Source organism: Harmonia axyridis, chromosome 3, assembly GCF_914767665.1.
Source record: "Harmonia axyridis chromosome 3, icHarAxyr1.1, whole genome shotgun sequence".
NCBI classification, from domain to species: domain Eukaryota; kingdom Metazoa; phylum Arthropoda; class Insecta; order Coleoptera; family Coccinellidae; genus Harmonia; species Harmonia axyridis.
In genome coordinates, this window is record NC_059503.1 from 26947613 (window position 1) to 26968463 (window position 20851).

General features: G+C 35.1%; 1 protein-coding gene across 1 annotated transcript in view; it reads right to left on the reverse strand.

Moving 5' to 3' along the window:
* Positions 1-20851, reverse strand: part of LOC123675746 (calcium/calmodulin-dependent protein kinase kinase 1) — a 77131-nt gene that overhangs the window by 9460 nt on the left and 46820 nt on the right. The window contains exons 3-5 of the mRNA XM_045611237.1: positions 19954-20029; positions 5385-5901; positions 4119-4172 (exon numbers count right to left, since the gene is read on the reverse strand). Coding sequence (XP_045467193.1) covers positions 4119-4172; positions 5385-5901; positions 19954-20029 — 647 coding nt within the window. The remainder of the gene's footprint in view (positions 1-4118; positions 4173-5384; positions 5902-19953; positions 20030-20851) is intronic.

Below are 20851 nucleotides of genomic sequence, written 5' to 3' on the forward strand. Positions count from 1 at the left end.
TGATTCTGAGCAATGTTTGAAGCTGTTTAATTGCAATAAACCTGAATTTTTGCGTCGAGATGTGACAATGGATGAAACATGGCTCCATCATTTCACTCCGGAGTTCAATCGACAGTCAGCTGTGTGGACTACACTCGATGAACCGAATCCAAAGCGAGGAAAAACACACCAGGCAGCTGACAAGGTTCTGGCATTAGTATTCTGGAATGCGCAAGGTATAATATTCATTGATTACCAAATTGGCCAGACCATCAACTGCAATTATTATAAAGCGTTATTGGATCGTTTAAAGGATGAAATCGTTAAAAAACGGCCTCATTTGAAGAAAAAAAAAGGTGCTGTTTCATCAACACGATGCGCTGTGTTACAAATCAATGAAAACAATGGCAAAATTGCATGAATTGTGCTCCAAATTGCTTCTGCATCCACCGTTTTCGCCAGATCTGGCCCCCAGCGACTTTTTCCTGTTCTCGGAACTCAAAAGAATGCTCGCTGGAAAAAAATTTAGCGCCATTGACGAAGTAATCGCCGAAACTGAGGCCTGAGGTGAAAGACAAATCGTACTACAAAAATGGTATCGAAAAATAGAAAAATAGCTATAATCGCTGTATCGCCCTCGAAGGCACTTATATTGAATAATAAAATCGAATTTTACCAAAAAAATGTGTTTTACTATGGTAGACCGGGGACTTTTCAATTGGTCTGTTAAATATCATATACCGGTCCAATTTCTGAACTACTATTGCAACCCCCGCTGAGAAGATGGCATTTAAAAAGAGGCAATATGTTGATTTCTGGCGTTTAATCGCCAGGCAACAGCAACCGGCCTGCACCAAAACCATTTCGAAGCTTAATGAGCGACTAGACCCCTTTCTCGCTTCAGAAATGACAGCGCGAGCAACCACGGCCGTCGTAAACTCGGTACTATATCGTCGTTAATTTTGACAATTATTTCAGTTGAACTAGGCTAAAATGCCGCTCTTATTCAAATTTCTCGCTTGACCGACCGCATTGGATTTATCTGCGATAGGAATTTCAAAATCGCTCAATTATCGTAAAACCGATTTATCGACAGGGGGAACGAACGGGAAGCGAAAGAACGCCTTTTATGGTTAGGTTTGTTAAGTTATGGGCTATGGGGAGAGAGCGACCAAAATAATGCTTCATTTTGACGTCCTTGAACGGCAAACAAATTGTACACAAATGTGTATTATTTCCATAAACAGAATCCATGTTAACTGCGTTGAGGTATGTGTCGCAAATGAAATATTGGAAATTTCATAACTCTGAAACAATCAGAGACAAAAATATTGCTTTCATTTCATGATTTTGCTGTATAGTTGTCAGGAATTTCTTTTTTGAGCGGTCGTTTTCCGAACAGATGGCTCTATCATTCAGTCATGCTATCTATAATTCTCAAAATTTAGAAAAATGATCTCGAACGTTTGTGAACTTTGATGTGGAATAAGAATACTGTTTCATGAAAGCAGTGAAATTCAAGAATCTTTAAGTTTTTTTTGTTTAAACCTAAAGATAGATTTTATATTTACTTACTTAATGTACAAAAACTAAATTGAGGACTCAAGTTCCACAGTTACCACTTGTGCACTAGGATATTGCTCTAATATTATTATTGGTACTGAAAAGTTTTCAACTTTATGGTACGTATGCAGAATGTTCTTAATATTTATCAAAAATTACATTGTGCCAAATCCTCCACAATATGATAGCCCGGGAGCTAGGTGCAAATTTGGTTGATTATTTCCTCTCGAGAGATACTTGGTGAGATGCATCAGATAATAGTAATAAAAAGCCTCGTGAACGTCAGCTACGACTCGGTTGGGGGGGAGGGCGGCAGCAGCCCCCCAAACACGAAGAAAAAAAATACATTCAGTCATTTCCTCCCAACTGAAAATTTGTCAAATTGTAGCTAACCCAATATCTAGACGAAAAAATACAATCAGCTGGCTAAAGCATGGTGGATTATACGTCAGCTGGTGCCTCAAACATGAAAAAAAAAATTATATTTTCAATGACAGCTCTGACAGCGACTCTGATACTGAATCAGAGAGTTGAAGTAACTAAATATTATTGTGCAACATTTGGAGAAAGTCCTTTTCTCTAATTCTGTGGTTATTCCGTTCATTCTTCCACACCTTGTAGAACAAAATCGTGCGAGAATATATCGGAAACGCACAGTTTTCATGGTTATATTTTATCATTATATGTTGGTACTCCGAACTTTCAGCCACGACTTTATCTGTCAATTCATCAATTTGCCTTAAAGAAATCAGTTCTGCCATCCAACATTTTTCAATGCAAAAATCACTAAATGATATTCATGGAAATATTTCATTAATTTCAATAAAAATGCAATGAATTAGAGAAAATAATGTATAATACTCGTACAGAAGGCTCATTCTAAGAATATCAATGCCTTCTGCACTTGTATTATAAATAACTATTCTCGCGAGTGTGGCACTCTCTGATTCATTATCAGAGTCGCTGTCAGAGCTGTCATTGAAAATTTTTTTTTTCATGTTTGAGGCACCAGCTGATTGTATTTTTTCGTCTAGATATTGGGTTAGCTACAATTTGACAAATTTTCAGTTGGGAGAAAATGAATGAATTTTTTTTTTCTTCGTGTTTGGGGGGCTGCCGCCGCTCTCCCCCCCAGCAGAGTCACAGCTGACGTTCACGAGGCTTTTTATTACTATTATCTGATGCATTCTACTAATTACTCTTTGAGAGGAACTTAGTCATGTATATCTGTTACTGGCTCCCGGACTATGATATATCTTTATGATATATACGATTTATGTTTTGAAATACCATTCCACTTTTATGACATTTTTGCGCCTGAAACAAGAAAATTTTTGGTGTCCTTATCGAGAAAGCATCAATAACAACGCCTCCAGAAAAAGCAGCACCTGCTCCGATGATAATACAGAATTTTTTTCTTCCGATGAAGAATCTTGCAATCATGCGTAAAAAAATTAAATTCTAGTGAATGAAGAATATTCAATTGTATAATGAATAATATATAGTACACAATTAATTGATATTGCGTATGATCGAAGAATGATTATCTGTATTTAATGGATTCAGTCCTTACTTGTTGGAAATTCATATGGATTTGGTAAAAATGAATATAAGCACTTTTAATTTCCATAGATTAATTGGAATTAATGGAAATTAAAAGTGCTTGTATTTGTTTTTAGCAAATGAATGATTACCTACCACACCACAAGATACAAAGGGCGGTAGGGCATGCAAAGATTCAGTATTGGTCGAAAACTCATTGGCATCACACATGTATTCCACTGAAACATTAGGAACAGTAACTTTTTTCAAAAGCAATATTGTAGGAATTTTCCATATGTTGAATGTGTAAACATCTCCCTCCTAATAATTTGAAAGCGAAGATAGTGACTATACTGTTGTTTTTCGTCTTTGGAAATCCATAATGATATTATTATTGCAGGGAATGTTGACAAACACAGCGGAGCGGAACAACCTTTATGTTGTTTAGGGTTTCCAAAAATCAAGGATTTTTGGAATCAAGGATGAAATATGAAAAGGCGGCCAGTAAACTGGGCCGACTCGCCACCCCTCGAATAGAGGCGCCAGAAACGGTGCTTCACTGTTTCACCCCTAAGGCCGGCCCTGCTTGATCAGCACAGGAATATATCAGATATACGAGGTTTGTGCGAATTTCAAGTAAATCATTATCTCTTTTCAGGCATATTCAATTTTACCATTTATTTTATGTTTCTTCAAAAATTAAGAAAAGCACTGATGGTTAATTGTGGACTTGGGGACCAACTGTATGTATAAGATATGATCTATAAATGCAGAGATTTATTTTGAAAAAAAATAAATGAAGTCACTTATTCAGTAAAAATCTACCCGATGTAATCCATTTTCCTATAATTCACAAGTACCTATTCTGAAAATTTTCGTGATCTTACAAGAAAAACTGGGGCGACCGGAATATAAGAAACATGGAAAAATTAATCAACAGTCTATACAATCTTACATAATTTCCAAATCTCGAAAACCATTACGAAAAGATGAAATTGCTGTAATATCCATAATAAAACATACATTCAACTTACGTAATGAGTGTCATCTTCTTCGCTATAAGCCAACTTGACGACTCCATAAGATCCCTAGAAGAGAAAATCATGTTTACAAATCATCAAAGCAATAAGCATTTTTTTATTACATTTATCTCACTTTGTCGATAAATTCACTAAATGACAGATAAACCAGAAAACCCAGTAAAAATTATTCGTTTCAATAACTTTTGTATACAAGTTAATCATCATAAAAGCCACCCATAATATAATTTTGAACCTCATTTGTTCCTATGAATTGTTTCCTATATGTCATAATGAATTAAAAATCGATATGATTAGGATTTTTATTTCAAGAAATTGTGTCCCTTGTCTTTCACAGTATAATATACCTTTATGATATATATTCGGTTTTTGTCTTGAAATACAATCCCAAAAATGACAACATATTAATAACCAACCAAAAGAAAATTCGAAATATCCGAAATCACAAATTGAGTAAACGAATTACAAATTATTAATAATAATAATAATAATAAAATTTATTTAGTTATTTATTCAATAACTAAATTAACATAAAGACAGACGTACGTTTGGGAATTTTCGTATTTGTTAATACAATTTAATACTTCAATTTCACTTAGTCAAGAAAGACTAGCGTTGAACTAAGAATGGAACACACTGGTTTTCAGCCATCTAATCTAGTTTTTGTTCAGTTGACGTGGTTAACTCCGTAATCCCAAATTTTCATTGAAAAGCGTCATACGCTAGGCTACAAGACCGCGCAGACTTCCATTCAAGAAATTGTGAAACCAAATTTAATTTCAAGTCTAAGGATTCTGCAAAAACCAACTTTGCAACAGGGTTATGCCCGACCACATGAAATGAGGCAAGAGTAACGTTGGACTTCTTGGAGTAAGCTGAAATGAATTTGCTGTCAAACCACAACCTCCTAACTAACTAACTGAACACGTTTGGGACGCAATCGCTATAAAAATGAACAATTTACAACAGCCAGTTTGAACTCTGATTGCACTCTGAAAAGAAATGATCTAGTAAGATACCCAGAGACCAGAAGGGTATTGATCACAATTTGAAATATGCCAGACACATTGATGAATATATGAAACTAATAGCACATGAACACATTATTAAACTTTTACTGAATTAGCCTGGTCAATCTCCAAAAGATTTGATTAAAATATTAGTCATTTGCTCCTCCTAAAATATATGCAAGTTATCACTGAAAAAATCCTTCTTTCTAGATGTTGGGGTATCTATATAACTGAGTATAATATTACCTACCTGACCTATGGCATCCAACAACTTGTACTGGTTGAGTTGAAGGTACATCCCTGCCTTTTCGATCGAGACCCTCCTCGACTCTTTCAAAGGACCCCTCTTCCTGCTACATCTTGGACTACCGTTGGGGCTACCATACGGGCTGAAAGGGCAGTTTGGAAAGATGGGTCTAGAATGGTCCTGGGTCCCACCCTGAAAACTCTTGGACTGAAGCAGGAACTTGTGGTTAAGACCGGACGGCGGTCTCTTGGACGTCGTCGTCGTAGGTACCCTGGAGTTATCTCCGGTTTGGTCTTTTTGGGAAGGCACATTGTTCGTTATCACAGCGATTTTGTCTATACCAGTCTTATCTGGTTGTGTGTGTGAGGCCTCATTTGGTCTCTGATCTGTTGCTTGTTGCGGTTTTGAGCTCTTGTTTGTTGACGGCTTCGTTTTGGGCGTGGTCTGGTAGACAGGTTCGGCATAGCTTAGCTTTGGTGTGTAGACGTCTGTTTTTAGGTCTACTTCGACAGCACTGTGCCTAGATAAGGAATTCAGTTTGGTTAGTTTCGATTTTAAATAATTCATCAGAGAAGACTGAATGGATTGGACCTTCGCATAAACGACCCAATCAAAACCTAAATAAAACAGTTGAATTTTATCGTACCATTCCAAATATAACCGAGCATATATCAGAAGAAGAGAGAACAGCTGTATGTTGATAATGGATAAAAAATGCTAGATTTATGAATCCAATAAAACAAAGGTTTGATTGAGGTAACCAATTCATATCAGCCTATAAGGCGTATCACAGGTCTTAACAATATTATCTTCTGTCATAAATTACTCAAACTATTGTCGACAGGCAAGTTTGACTAGTTTATAATAGAAAATAAGATTGTCAAGACCTGTGACTCGCCTTAAAGTCTGTGTTGTCTTTTTGTCTAATGTTCCATTTTTGTGAATTTTCAAATATAATTTCTGAGTTGAATGTTATTTTACCCTTTAAAATCTTATTTCTCTGTGCATTGGCTGATAGCGCAACTCGTTCACCTGCTTTGAGGCAGGGTCATTTTTCCATTGTTACCACCATAGATTATTTAAATATTATATTCCCCTAGTTCTATTAATTTCTTATTATCACAATTGAGCCAGCTTAATTGAAAACGTTTCCACTTCAATTTTAAGTTCGAATGAATGAGAATTTATAAATAATCAAATCTCCAACTCCAATAATTTAGCGTCGCTTGAGACAGAAGTAATGAATGTACCATGTATCTGTTGCACTGATTTTTTGCTAAAGGAATTTTGTTTGTGACTTATTTGAAAACTGGTAAAAAACTGCATTCTGCATATTATTGTGACCTTTCAAACTAGCTGCAAGAAGAAACTTGTCAAAAAAGACCCGGTTTGGAGAAGAAAAAATTCTTGTTCCATCAGGACAATGCACCGTGTCACAAGAGCATTTTGACAATGGCTTAAATCCATTAATAAAAGTTCGAATTGTTAGAGCATTCACCCTATCCACCAGATTTGGCCTCTAGCGACTTCCATCTGTTTCCAAACCTAAAAGAATTCATGAGTGGAAAACGTTCTGCATCAAATGATGAGGTCATAACATAACATTTTGTAGTAGCGTATTTTTGAATCCTTTCACATTCTCTCTGTAGGGGTGGAATTCATAAATTCTCGTTGAAACAAGTGTTTTGATGTTCAGGGGTACTATACTGAATAATAAAGTATATTTCAAACAAAAGAATTGTGTTTTTCTAAGGAGTAACAATTGTAAAGTAACTATTGTCATAACATAATCAAGGCATATGGCAATGAAATGAAACAAAACTAGGCAAATTAACTTCAACTCCTCTTCCTGACTTTTGAAAAATAATAAATTCTTCCTCAAACTCTGGGCCTCATCATTTTTGTTACTATTTTAACTCATATTACCAAAAAAATAATTTCAGATGTCAATCTCCAGTGAGTATGAGCATAATACTTCCGTATATCGACAAATTCCAGTCAATTTTCCATCATAATCTTCCAGCCGGATGGGCTTTTATCGAATTATCTCATACGAACAAAAGCAGATTGTCAGTTCATTTTCCAATTGGGTAGTTGAATCGGAAAATCTTCAGCGGAAATCATCCGATATAGCGGAAACAACCAGAACAGAGGTGGCAGTGTTCTGGAGCGAAAATTTATTTCAACCCCGGTTCTTTCACTTCTCGCTTCCAGAGGGAGAACTCGCCAGATCTTCGGCATTTATTCCGGTTCGAAGGACCATAGTAAATTTATGATGGTATCCATAACGTGTGGCTTTGACAATAGAAATTCTTTACTGATTTTGAAATTTCAGTTTCGATCGAAAAATTCAACTTCAATATCGACAAAATTATTCGGAATAAAATCAATCATTCCAGCATTGAAATTAACACTCAACTTCAGTTTATGCCGTTACATTGAACATTCTTAGTACTTTTTGAGGCATTACCGAAATTGCAAAATACGAAAATATCGAACATAAATCTGCCTCAAATTTTGCAATACAAAATGCCCGATTCTGTAACTCGAATCGAAATGAACGAATCGTATCGTAATCTAAGAAATCGAAATGTTTCACTTCTATCGCGTCCAAATTTGGTATTCTATATCAATAAAAGAAAATAAATAAAAACACTTGACTATACGTTTCACAGTTTATATCACAGTTAATATTGGGATTCTGTATCCAATTCTTCAATATGGCCAAATGTAATTCGTAATTAATATTCATAGCAATTATACTCGAGTTGAAGAATAACAATTCGAAACGATTCCGGTGCATTTCTATACGATCCATTTCTATTCGATTTCAAGTTATAGAATAAGGCTGAACAGCAATCAGTCAGGAAATGAACCATTATTCGTAACTAGTATGTTTCTGCGATACTCAATTTGCTCGTTACGCAAAAAACAAGAGTCACTAAAAATAGCGTTTCCCAGATATTTTGCACAATATTTTTTCTTATTTTGAATTGAATGTGACTATTCGAATTGAAAGTACTAAACGCATCTCTACGAGCGTCTCTAGTAGAGCCCTTTTAAATCGTCTAGTGAATTCTGAAATATTTATTTATTACTTTCTTTTCTGTGGAAGTATTGTTTAATGCCAAGTTTCGTGATTTGGATTGTCAAAAACAATGGAGAATAATAAGCGCTTTTCTTCTCGTAAATAATGAATTCATTTTTTTTTTAAGTAGAAGAATATACAAGGTGAATATGAGAAAATATTTAAGCTTTAATAGGAACATTACTCAGAAATGGTGAGTCATGGTTTGGTGGGGAGCGACTTTCAAAGAACGGCTATTTTGGTTTTCAGTAACAATGGAGCAGTAATCGGTAGAGCAACACGTGTTCACATACAATCTGCCCTATTATGTAAGTTCAAATCGAATAGAGATGGTATGGATCGAATAGAAATGCACCAGATTCTTTTAGAATTGGTAATAGAATTACTATGGATATCAATTACGAATTACATTTGTCGATAATAGAAGAATTGTTTGTTACTATTCGAGTTACAGAACAGGGCTGATTATGTAAGTTTAAAACAGTGACTCAGTGAAGAATACTCCTCCCATTTCCTAAAAGAAGCTTCCGATGGCCAACATTGAATGAACAGGGTAGAATTAATCGTTTCAGTTGATGTAGTTTGGGAAATGTGGACTGCAACCTTATGGGTGTTAATACATTTGTTTTAAAATTTGTCAAATCCTTTGTATACCGGCCAAAGTTTTTAGTGCTCATCGCATCATCTAGGACTCTTCTGATTCTGGAACTGGTTTGTTGAGAATCGATTAGCATAGGGAATGAAAGTCTAATACAGTTGGTGAGGATTCCATGGAGAATTCCATGATAAATAAACAGAAGATTGCCGGAAATATCCTCCCAGAAAAATACGCAACTACTGCTTTACAGAAAACTAGATTGTCAGTTGTAGCCGGTAGATTTGACGAAAACCCAGGTATGCCGATTCCTGGTCTATCTTGGGGATTGACTATATTTAATGACCTGAATTGGAAGATATTTATATTGACTACGTTTTTCCTTAAGAAAACAGAGCTACGTGCCACGCAAGCAACGACACAATCACAATTCTGCATGAAAATACCTTGAAGATGGAATTCGTGAAGTTATTGAGGACATACAGCCGAAGGATATGGTTCTACAACCTAACCATGGCAGCCATTTAGCTAATATCGTTTTCCATAGTTAATGACATTTCTTCCATTTTACAATGAAATAAATAGCCATTGATTTATCTCAAGATATTTTTTTTTCTATATCAGAATGAAACCCCTCATTGTACCCTTTATATTAAACCCATTTTAATACAAACATACCTCCTGAAGTCCTGACGTAAGCAAGATGAAACAACTTTCAAGCATGCACATCGCATGAAATGAGATCACGCGCTACTTTCGAAAGCGAAGGAGAATTCGAACTTCTGAAGAATTCTTTGGTATTTCTCCACTCAGGAATAAGATTCTGGTATAAAATTGAAATCGATCTTGTTTCTCTATTATTATTGCTCGGTGAGCTTTGGTAAAGATAAGAATTCAATAACGGTAAATTGGTTTGACGCCTGATGGGTTTGTCGATGGATTCTTTTTTAATCGCTTGTCTATCGAACAAAACTCTATATCATTCGTCGCGATGTCGATTATTCTCGAAATTTGAGATTAGAATCATCTCAAAGGATAGCTTTCAACTCATGATGAATCCGTACTCAAATTCAAACAGGATAAATCTATAAGAGAGATACCGCGGTTAAGACACCTTAAAGATCAAAACCCGACTAAAGGTTTAGTATATGAAGATAGCCGTTGTTTTTCATTGGTTTGTTTATTTCCCTCAATATTACATACAATCCACTTGAATCAGTGGAAGTATAAAAGCTATTACTTTTAATGATGGTATAACATAGATATGTATAAATTTTTTTGAAATATCGAATAGAACCACTTAGGTATTATGTTTAACGAGTATTAATAACAAATGAAAAAGTTAATCGTTTAGTTTTTCTAGAATTTGTATGATGGCTATCTTGTTCATTTAAAAATGCAAATAAAATTAAAAAAAACTATGAAATTATTCACTTTACTCAAGTCTTGTTATTGACTCGAACAGAATTCGAAATGCTAATTTGTGCTAATTTCGCATTCTTCTTCTGATTGAGGAGTTTTGGAAATGACCTTCTTGAAAGTAGTACAATCGTCTGTTAGAAAAACATTCAAGATATCGATATGTTTCAAACCCCATTTTTCTATTCAACTGTAATAACCATTCGTTTGTAACATCTCGTGTTTTCCATCCATTTTTGTTTAATTTGGAAGTTTTCGTAAAATATCAACGGAAACATTTTCGAAGATCGTTTTGCTTTTCCGATAACTAGCAGTTTTTCTTCATATACTGCCATACTCACAAAATAAAATTGTTAATATTCCTTTGGATAGTTTTCCACTGGTAATCTTTTAAGTTTTAAAAATATTGTAAACTAGTGCACGGAAGAAGAGTCCGCTTTTATATGTACTTTAAATATCTTCTGGTTGATAACCAAACAACATACGAGAACGTTTTCCATAATGTGATTAATATCTCCTTGATTCACATCAGTTCCTTCTCCAGAAATGCATTCAAAAGTAATATCATATCTTCCATATCTAGGCCATTTTTTAAATCATCCATCAGATGCCAGATTGCTCGCAGTTTCTCTAATTTTTGCCTCCACTTACGGTCCCGACATTGGTTATTCTGACTTCTTGTCCCCGGAAACCAATCATAACATAATCTGTCAATTTAGGATCCTTCACTTCTCAAGGAGCTCTTCTTCTGTTTGACGTTCAATCCTGTGAATGTATTCAATCTTTTTTTCTTCTTAGGATGAATCCGTTAAAAACTATTTCAATACACTATTGTCCGCAATCGAATAATAGTTATTTATAACACGAGTGCAGAAGTCATTGATATTCTTCCACTAGTTCAAAATTCAAAAACGAGCTACGAAGTAGCGAGTTATACAAGATGAAGATGTGACAGAATGAACGGGGTAGCATTGAATTAAAAAAATTAAGTAACTTTTCAGCTTATTCACGAACTGAGAACATTTCTTTATCAATTATATTCTCAACCTCCATTATCTCTTTGAAAGTTCATTCGTGGCGTCATTTTTGCTGAATGTATTCATGCGCGTTCTTCTTCTATTTATTTATGTTTCAACTGAAACCAAGCTTCCACTTGCATGGTGTTTCGCGATCACAAAAAAATTGGGACATCGGGGTCGATAAATAACGGAGATATACATAGAAATTAATTTTGATGCACATGTCCGGTTATTGGAGCTTCACATCTTCTTACGGAAAATTGCAGATACACTGGACCAGTGGAAATGCATATCATTACATCTGTTCATTAGAGCAACGTGTCCTTTTTTCGGAGATTTGGGTAAGGTATAGATATATGAAAATATTTATTGCACTTATACAGGGGTTAAAACACAACAAATTTTAGTTCCCAGAAAATTTACCGCCTATGGTAGACGTCCGCAAGGAGAGCTTTCACTGTATATGTAAAAAAATAATCAGTTGAATTTCAGGTGAATCATATCATATACATAACAAAAATCGATCCTTTTTGGTTCATCCAGTTGATGTTAAATTAAATTTGATTGAATAATAATAATAGAAGGCTCAAAAGATACCAACATTGAACAAAATGGGAAATCAATCTCTGGGGATCCTTTGCTACTCGAATGATGCAGTTCCCATGGCACAAAGTGAAGATGACCTCCAACGCCTACTCTATAGATTCAACATAATAGCGGAGAAACAAACATGGTGTTATCCCACATGAAAACCCAATCAATGGTTATAGCTAAGAGCCCCATCAAATATAATTTAATGGTTGATGAAAACATAATAAACCAAGTAATGAATTTCAACTACCTCGGAATACAGGTATCATATAACAGACATACCATGGAGGAAGTAAGGACACAAGCCAACAAGGCGGCCAGAATATCGAGATATATAATATGGAGGAACAAATGCATGAGCATGGAAAGTAAGATCCGAATATATAAGGTATGCGTAAGGCTCACATACGCAGCCAAACCAAGAGCTGAGAAATAACATACAAAAAGACTAATGAGAACTTCAGAAATTAAGGTGCTGAGAGCAGTGGGGACTATAAGGAAGGTCTCACGCAGAGATAGAATAAGGATAAGGGCACACTGCGAGAAACGGGACTTCAGGAAATGGTAAGCTGGGCACCGGCACGTCGAGGATGGTGAGCCATGTCCATTGAACGAACACAGGGGCTTAGATGACATATCAAACAAGACCAAGTCCTACAGCAAGTAGAAGAAGATATAATTAATCAATGAAGTATAGGGATTTAACACAAATGTTCAACTTGAAGGAAGAATACCACAAGAATATTAGATTTCACAAAATTCGAGAGATCACTTAGTATGTTCACTCTTAATGTTTATTACCAAAATAGCATTGAACACTAAAATTAATGAGTTGTACCAATGATGATTTTGATGTTATAATTATTCTAGAGACGTTCAAGTTATGTTTAATCTGCAGTTGATTGCATGCACCGCCAGATCCACTCTTGCGTGTATGTTTAGTTTGGCAAATGAACCTACTGTTTTCATTGATATAAAATGGAATCAATCGCAGAGTGCTTTCAGAATGTCAATTGAAGGCCATTTGATTAATTTTTCATAATAATATAATTATCTTTTTTTTGGTCCTTCTAAAATTTAGCAATAGAATATTTGATCAGTCCTCTGTATGTTGTTATTATAACAGTGGTGTTCTCATACACTGCATATTTGTCACTTTTGCTTTGTTTTTTTTTATAAATAATTAGGAAATGAGTTACCAATGTTTAAAGACGCAATAGGCGAATCAATGAAGCCAAGACAAAGCTTTTCTCATTTTAAAAAAAAATAGAATGACTAGTTCATGGTTGAAATTTATTTTCTGTTATAGAACTAGAGGTATCACTTGAGGCAGTGCTAAGTTTTATTAGGTGAAATATTCCTTACGTTGCATTTTCCTTCAATGTTGAACCCAATATTCCAAACTTTGTTCGCTTAATCATGAATTTTGCCTATTTGTTCTCTTGAAATCACTTAGTCCAATACTTCGTAACTTGCCTCGTAGGCAACACCGAATTGACTACAAACATCAGCTTCGAATTCAAATTCAAGGGATGTTCAATTCTGAGACGAGATTAAATTGAGGGTAACATGAAGATTTCTCACCAAATACTATAGAAAAATCGAAACTCAAAATTCACTCTCACTAAAATGCAACGTTTTCTCTCGACGTTATTCAAACGGGCCCTTCATCAGAGAAGGCCGTGAACGGGAGTATGTGGGTCGAGGGTCGTATACAGATTATCCTCGCAGATAGAGTTGATCTAATCATGCATACTCTCTGGACGGGAAAAAATAGACGCTTGCGCCGGCGGGCCGACGACGTACACCGTCAGGCGTCGCGACGACACTCAGGAATTATAGAAGAATGCGACAATTCAACCGGTTGATAAGTGGCGGCTCCCAAATTGGTTTGAGAGCCAGGGGAAGATTTAGGGTTTTCTCTCTTTAACGAATGGAAATTTGGATTACATTTCATTATAATCTTTATATGATTTTGGAACAGACTTCTATAATTTATGAATACCAGAAGCGGTTTGTTCTAATGAGGCAGTGCTTAACCAAATAAATTCTGGAAATTACAATCTTGATCTATTTCATCCTCAATTTCACATCATACGGTACGGCACTGGGTCTCTGTTCCATAATATCCATACTAAATCTCACTTCTTCTTTAAGAAATAAACGGTTCGAGGAATGCTTCACACGCTTCCTTGTCTAGCGCGTCTACATCGACGCGACAAAAAATCGACAATATTCCTATTATTTTTTTAAAGGTGACTTCTAAAAAATAATAAATTTAACAAATTTGAGGCATGCCTCAATCCGAGATCGTCTTCTCGAGAGGGCCAAAGGGAGAACTGCAATTATTCTATTATGTTCGAGTTAATCAGGAAGCGAAAAATCGGGTTAGTTTTAGCTTTGTTGTGATTTGGTGATAGCGTTTACTGTGTCTCGACTGTCTCGTGTAAGTTTGCCTATGTATTCGGGTGAACTTTTTTCGGAAAGATTTTTCATTTTGTTAATCGACTTAATTCGAAGAAGAATCGGAAATATTCGAAGAACTTCTAATTTTGTGGCTTTTTTAATGAATCAGACACTTTTTTCGGGTCATTCTTGTGAGGATAAATTATACATAATTAAAGAAGTAAAGCGACATTTTCCAGATTTAAATAAATGTTTTGTGACTTATGACCTGTGAAAGCAACTCATGAATTTGTAAGAACACCAATAAACCGTCTGTCTCTCTCTTTCTATAGGTGAGGTCCAATCAGGGGTTTCAAAATACATAGTATGAAAAGTACGACTGACATAATGGGAGTATGAATTTTGATGAAACTATTTTATTCACCGTGCATTTGCAATATTAACATTAGATCAGTTTTTTTTCTGACACATCTAAAACCATACAAAATGAATTAATCGATTAGGTTGATTTTGTTGTGAATAAAAAATTCAAGATTCAAAATGAACTGCCCTTCACAATGACCAACATGTCGATTGATAGGATTTCATTATGTAAGTTCTGAGCGTTCTGTTGAAGATTTATTTCAATTTTTATCTGCCAAACTCGGAGAACTTGACTCGAATTCAAAATTAGTAACCTAAACATATGATGCAGCCATAGTGTAATGTCAGGGGAAGTAAACGGGTTACAGGCAAAAATCAAATCTATAGCACGACAAGCGATGTTTACCTACTTATGCCATACATATAAGTGGTGGTCTATATTGACCTATCCAAAATGTCATGAACCATGGACCATTACCCTGAAGACGGCAGACGAATGTTTGCCGAAACGTCGGTAACAACTAACCGCTCAGATGATGGAAACATCCTATAAAACAAACTATTTCAACACATAAGTGCAATTTTTTGGTGTCATTTACTTTTGGTTGTGTGAATATGTCTGATTTTGTGCCGAATAGTCGTCATTTGCGGGAAGTGTTGATTTTCTTCTTACATCCGAAGAAAACGATGACAAAGAGCATCGAGACCTCCAAAAAGTTTGCGGAGATGTTGCTCTAAGTGAAACAACATGCCGTGATTGGTTTCGTCTCTTCAAAGTCGGTGATTTCGATGTTCACGACCATCTGCGTGAAGGAAGACCAGAAACCTTTAAAGACGCCGAATTGGAGATATAAGGATCCGGGCCAAACACAAGAAGAACTTTTTTCAGCATAAGGAGTTACCCACCAACCCATTTCCAAAAGAATCCACTGGGAATGATTCAAAAACAGAAGAAAAACAAACAAAGAAAAGAAATTCATTATAACTGCTTCTACGTCGCCGCCCCGACAGAATATTCACGCTGCGAAGGTTATTTTGTGTATTTGGTGGGACCAGGTCGGTGTTATTCATTATGAACTGTTGAAACCATTACTTGGGGAACGTTATCGACTTTCATTGATACGATTGAGCCGAGCACTGCCACAATACCAGCAGAGACACGCTTGAGTGATTCTTTAGCATCACAACGCTTGGTCGCAAGCTGCTAAACTTATCTTGAAACGATCAAATGGGACGTCCTACAACCCTGAAATGGTTTGAAAATCTGCAAGAGACATTCACGAATGACTTCTTCACCTTCAACGGGTCACAGGTATGCAGTTTCCCGTTTTTTGACAGTAGCATTAAAAAAGCTACATTTATTGCCACAGCTTCCTCAGCTTCAACATGAAGGAATATTAGATAATGGAAAACGTTCACTTTCAATGGAATGGACTATGGAGCAACATTGCACACAGGTCATGACTCCTTGAATATCGTAAGAAACTTGCTACCTATATTGGTGACATTCTCTGTTCCTCAAAATCCCTAGACCTGCCACCTTTTGATTTGTTCTTGAGAAGCTACCTTAAAGATGTTGAACATTTCTAGAAATCCAAACTCTTACAGATTTGAAAGTTTCTATTAGTGAGTAGATTGCCAGAATTGATTGAAAAATGATGGGGTCGAGTTAATAGACGATATTGAAGTACGATTGAAAACTTGTAGGTATTGCAATTCACATACACCAAATTGTCTCAGATGATATATGAGTAAAAATATTTCAATGTAAATAACTGTATTTCCTGAGTAAAAAACAATCAAGTCCACCCACACAACATATTATTCTCAAAGACAAAAATTCTCTCAAATATTAAGAAAAACTAAGTACACACGATTCACGAATGAATATGGATGCCATCGAGATATAACAAATATCAATCAATATAACAAAAGGAACACCAATAGTTCATAGCACTTGGTGGTCTTTTTCTTTTGGTTGGATAAATTATGGATATCACATTCAGATCGGAGAAATCCATTGTCAAGTTATGATCTATGACTTAAAAACCTCTGAAGATGCTTACTGCAGTGATAAGCCAAACGTCAGTCGAAAAACTAGACCACGGCTACAAAGCTGAGTTCAATTCTGTTGAACAATCCGGCCGTAAAAGCCTTCAGCATCTGATTGATTGGTTGAAGATATATCTTTCAATAAAATCCATTTCAATATATGAAAATCGTTTCAAAGACCTACGTGCCAAGAATTGTAATTATTCTTCAACGTCTGAAAGTGTCGGCAAAGAAGCAAAGATATTCATTCGAATTCTACTCGTAGCCAAGGAATCAGGAAACTTCATTAAATTGAAATAAGAACATTAAGAACACCCAGTAATAGTTGAATTATTAAATTCATTCGTCATGCATGTTTCATATGTTTAGATGAACGATCAGTTTTGTGTCATATATGTCGGTAAACATGTGTATTTTTTGTCAGCCCATGCTTCGTTCAATAATCATCGTTTAGTCTACTGAAAAACCGTAATGTCACGAAGTGTACAGTAAGAAAAACTATTCGTGATATTAACGCGAAACTCTGGATATTGTGTGTATTTATTTATCTTGGTCCCGAATATCATGTATACGTAAACCCCGAGATTGTGAAAAATATTATTGAAATTATTAATATATTATTATTTTAGTTGTTTGTTTCTTTGTTTATTTACACCTCAATTAACTTTATTTATTGGGCGACAACCCATAAAGATATCTATATGAAATTAATCACGTGGTGTAGTTTTTCATTCGAATACTAATTCATTGAAATTTTATCAGATGTTTAACTTTACAATGTTTCGAAAAGTTCTGATCATGATTTTTTTGTACATAATTTCATCCCAAAAATTCGTGGAAAACAATGGCGTAGCTAGATAACAAAGGACTTTGATGCACATCACTGCCTAGTCATACGCGACTGAATGAACGGACGCTCAAAAGACTCTCACTAGTTGTCAGTGCTCTCCTCACTCCTTTCGATATTCCAAATAAACTCGAAAGATCTAAACTCAGACGGATCTGTTGTTACTGAAATATTAGATTATTTTTCGATATTCCGCTTGAACTTGCTATGGTTAATAGTTATGATAGAGCATATAATCACGAAATTTTGCACCATGCTTAAAACTATTATTCTAGACAGGGTGTTCCTGAATTGGAGGTATAAGGAAAATGGGAGATTCCTTAGATAATTTTTAGAAAAAGTTCTCTAAATATATGTCCGCAAACGCTTCGTTTTCGAAATACAGGGTGTTTCTTGTAGTTCTCACTTTTTGTGACGATTAAACAAGTTTATCAAATTTTTATTAATTTTCGCTACAGATTGGGTAAATAAGTATCAAAATTTATTATGAATTTAATCATCACAGCTTACAAACTAGACCTTTAATAATAATTTGTATTTTCTTTAGGATTACCAGATAATTGCTCGAAATTTTTTCTCCAAATCGGTTGTAGATACGACAAAACTACAATAAAACGAAATGTAGAAAAGTTTTTTGAATTTTTTCAAAATATCAGTGGTCTTCCAAAGAAAAGTTTTGGAGAAAAGAAGCGAGCACTGTTCTAGAAAAAATATTACCCTGTAGATTTGCGTTCAAAAGTACCACATCACATGATGAAAACTTCAAATTTGAATATCTATGCCAAATTTAAGTTGAATATCTTGTGAAGAGAAGGTCCTATGAGGAAAAAATCAAACTTATAAAACCCTCTGTATCTCGAAAAGCGTTTACAGCCCCATGTTTATAGAATTTTTGTCATTAAAATTATCCCAGCAATCTGGATTTTAGTTTGTACCACCAATTTAGAACATCCTTTATACATACAATACAAAATATCAACCTGATCGGATCATTAATACGGAAATATTGATTATTTTTGTTCCAATACTATACCTCTTCAATTTTTCTATCATTCTAATTATGTGAGTAGGTTGAAATTTTGCACGGAATTTGAATTTATTATTTTAAATTCACAACCAAAAACTCCATCGGTTTTTTGGTCACGAAAATATTGATTAATTTTTTTTCGATATCCTTCTTGAATTTCTGTGGTTCGGGTGTCACGATCAACGTAAAATTCTGCACGGATTTTAAAATTGTTATGTCACATATTGATGAAAGATTTTATTTCGGTAGAATTCGTTTCGAAATTGTCGGAAAAACAACATTTTGAAATGTCATATTGACAATTAACCTACCCTTAGACGGACGAACAGACAGAACAGAATTTGATGACGAACTTCAAATCTATTTATTTTACAAAAAAAGAATTACACCTCCTATAATCCATGTCTCTGAATGAAAAATTTTTGAAATAATCATATCTCATTTAATTTAATTCGAAGATTAATATATTAGAATAGTTTTACCCTCACGATTCATAATTCTGTTGATAAAACTACGCGTCTGGGATAACCTGACTAGAAGATATCCCATATAGTTTCGAAGCACCAAAAAACCGAGTTCTATAACACTCAAATGATTCATTTTCGGAAATAGTTCTATGAAATGAATATCCCCATTTTCGACTATTATAAGTATCTACGTTTCACGAATCTTGACACAAAATTATGAAATATCGTGCGTTCATTTAAATTCGTGGTCAAGAGTGCTGTGGAGAAATTAGATTTTCTGTGATTACAAGTAGCGCTTAGCTTGTACTTGTACCATATATTGTTCCCAAATTCGAAGTATGTAAACAAATATTAGCAATATGGTACAAGCTAAGCGCTACTTGTAATCACAAAAAATCCACTCTAAAGTCTCCACAGCGCTCATGACCACGAATTCAAATGAACGCTAGTTACCTTATATAATACAAATTCGGTTCACCGAAAGTAATCGAATATATATAATTGAATTTTTCGCAATTTCACACCGTATCTAATCTAAGAATAATCGATTCTCTAAATAGTAGCAATCATTTTCCAAATTGAAATTTTAATTGCGGTCTATTTCATTCAGTTTAACTCATTATCATTTTACGACAATCATATTTAACCAGTTATTATTCAGCGACGTTTATTAAATTCAGCATTCTTCTTCTTCTTACCTGGGTATGTCTCCGATTTTGGGGGCTCTGGCCTTTCTGCACCCGCAGCCGGCGCTGTCCTGCCATATGCTGGCGGCTAGAACAGAAAATCGTGTTTTAATGCCATTCGTACCAGATGACCTTTGCTAGTGGAATTTATTTATAATGTACATTCAATATTTACGACCATCGAGACAGTTCATCGATTGTGGTCATCATCGTTAACATGAAGGATGTGAATCGATAGGGATATTTTCAAGTTACAAATGTTTGATACACAAATTAAGTCTCACATTAGTAAATTACTCTAGTAATTAAGTGGTACTCAGTACCTTCTCAAGTTAAACATTGGATTGTATGGATCTCTTGCAGGTAATGCCAACTCGAAAGCATTAATCATAGATAATCATTAATTTCTTGGTTGGAACTGACGTAGGCCATTTCTTTTTAAATTTTGAGGTGAACAACGAAATGGAAAAACTATTGAATATTTTTGAATGACTAATTATTGTTCTTGGTACATAGTCCTGCAACTTTGCTTACGCCGTTTTTTCCGAAATTCTGAAACTGGCTATACATTTATGATTCAAAGTATTGTCCATCGCTTGACAATTACTTTCTCCCATCTTTCGGGCAGCGTACGAATCCCACGTTGAAAAAATTGGTCATCTTTTGAAGCGATCCACGAATATATTCAATTTTTCACTTCTTCATAAGAGTAGTGCTGCTCAGCCAGAACGTGTGTCATTGATCGAAACCAGTGATAGTCCGAGGGAGCAACGTCTCGAGAATACGATGGATGGGAAAGGACTTCCCATTTCAACATTTTCAAGTATGTCTTGACTACTTTCGCAACACGGGGTCGAGCATTGTTATGCTGTAAAATCATCATCATGTCTTTCGTTATATTGCGGCCGTT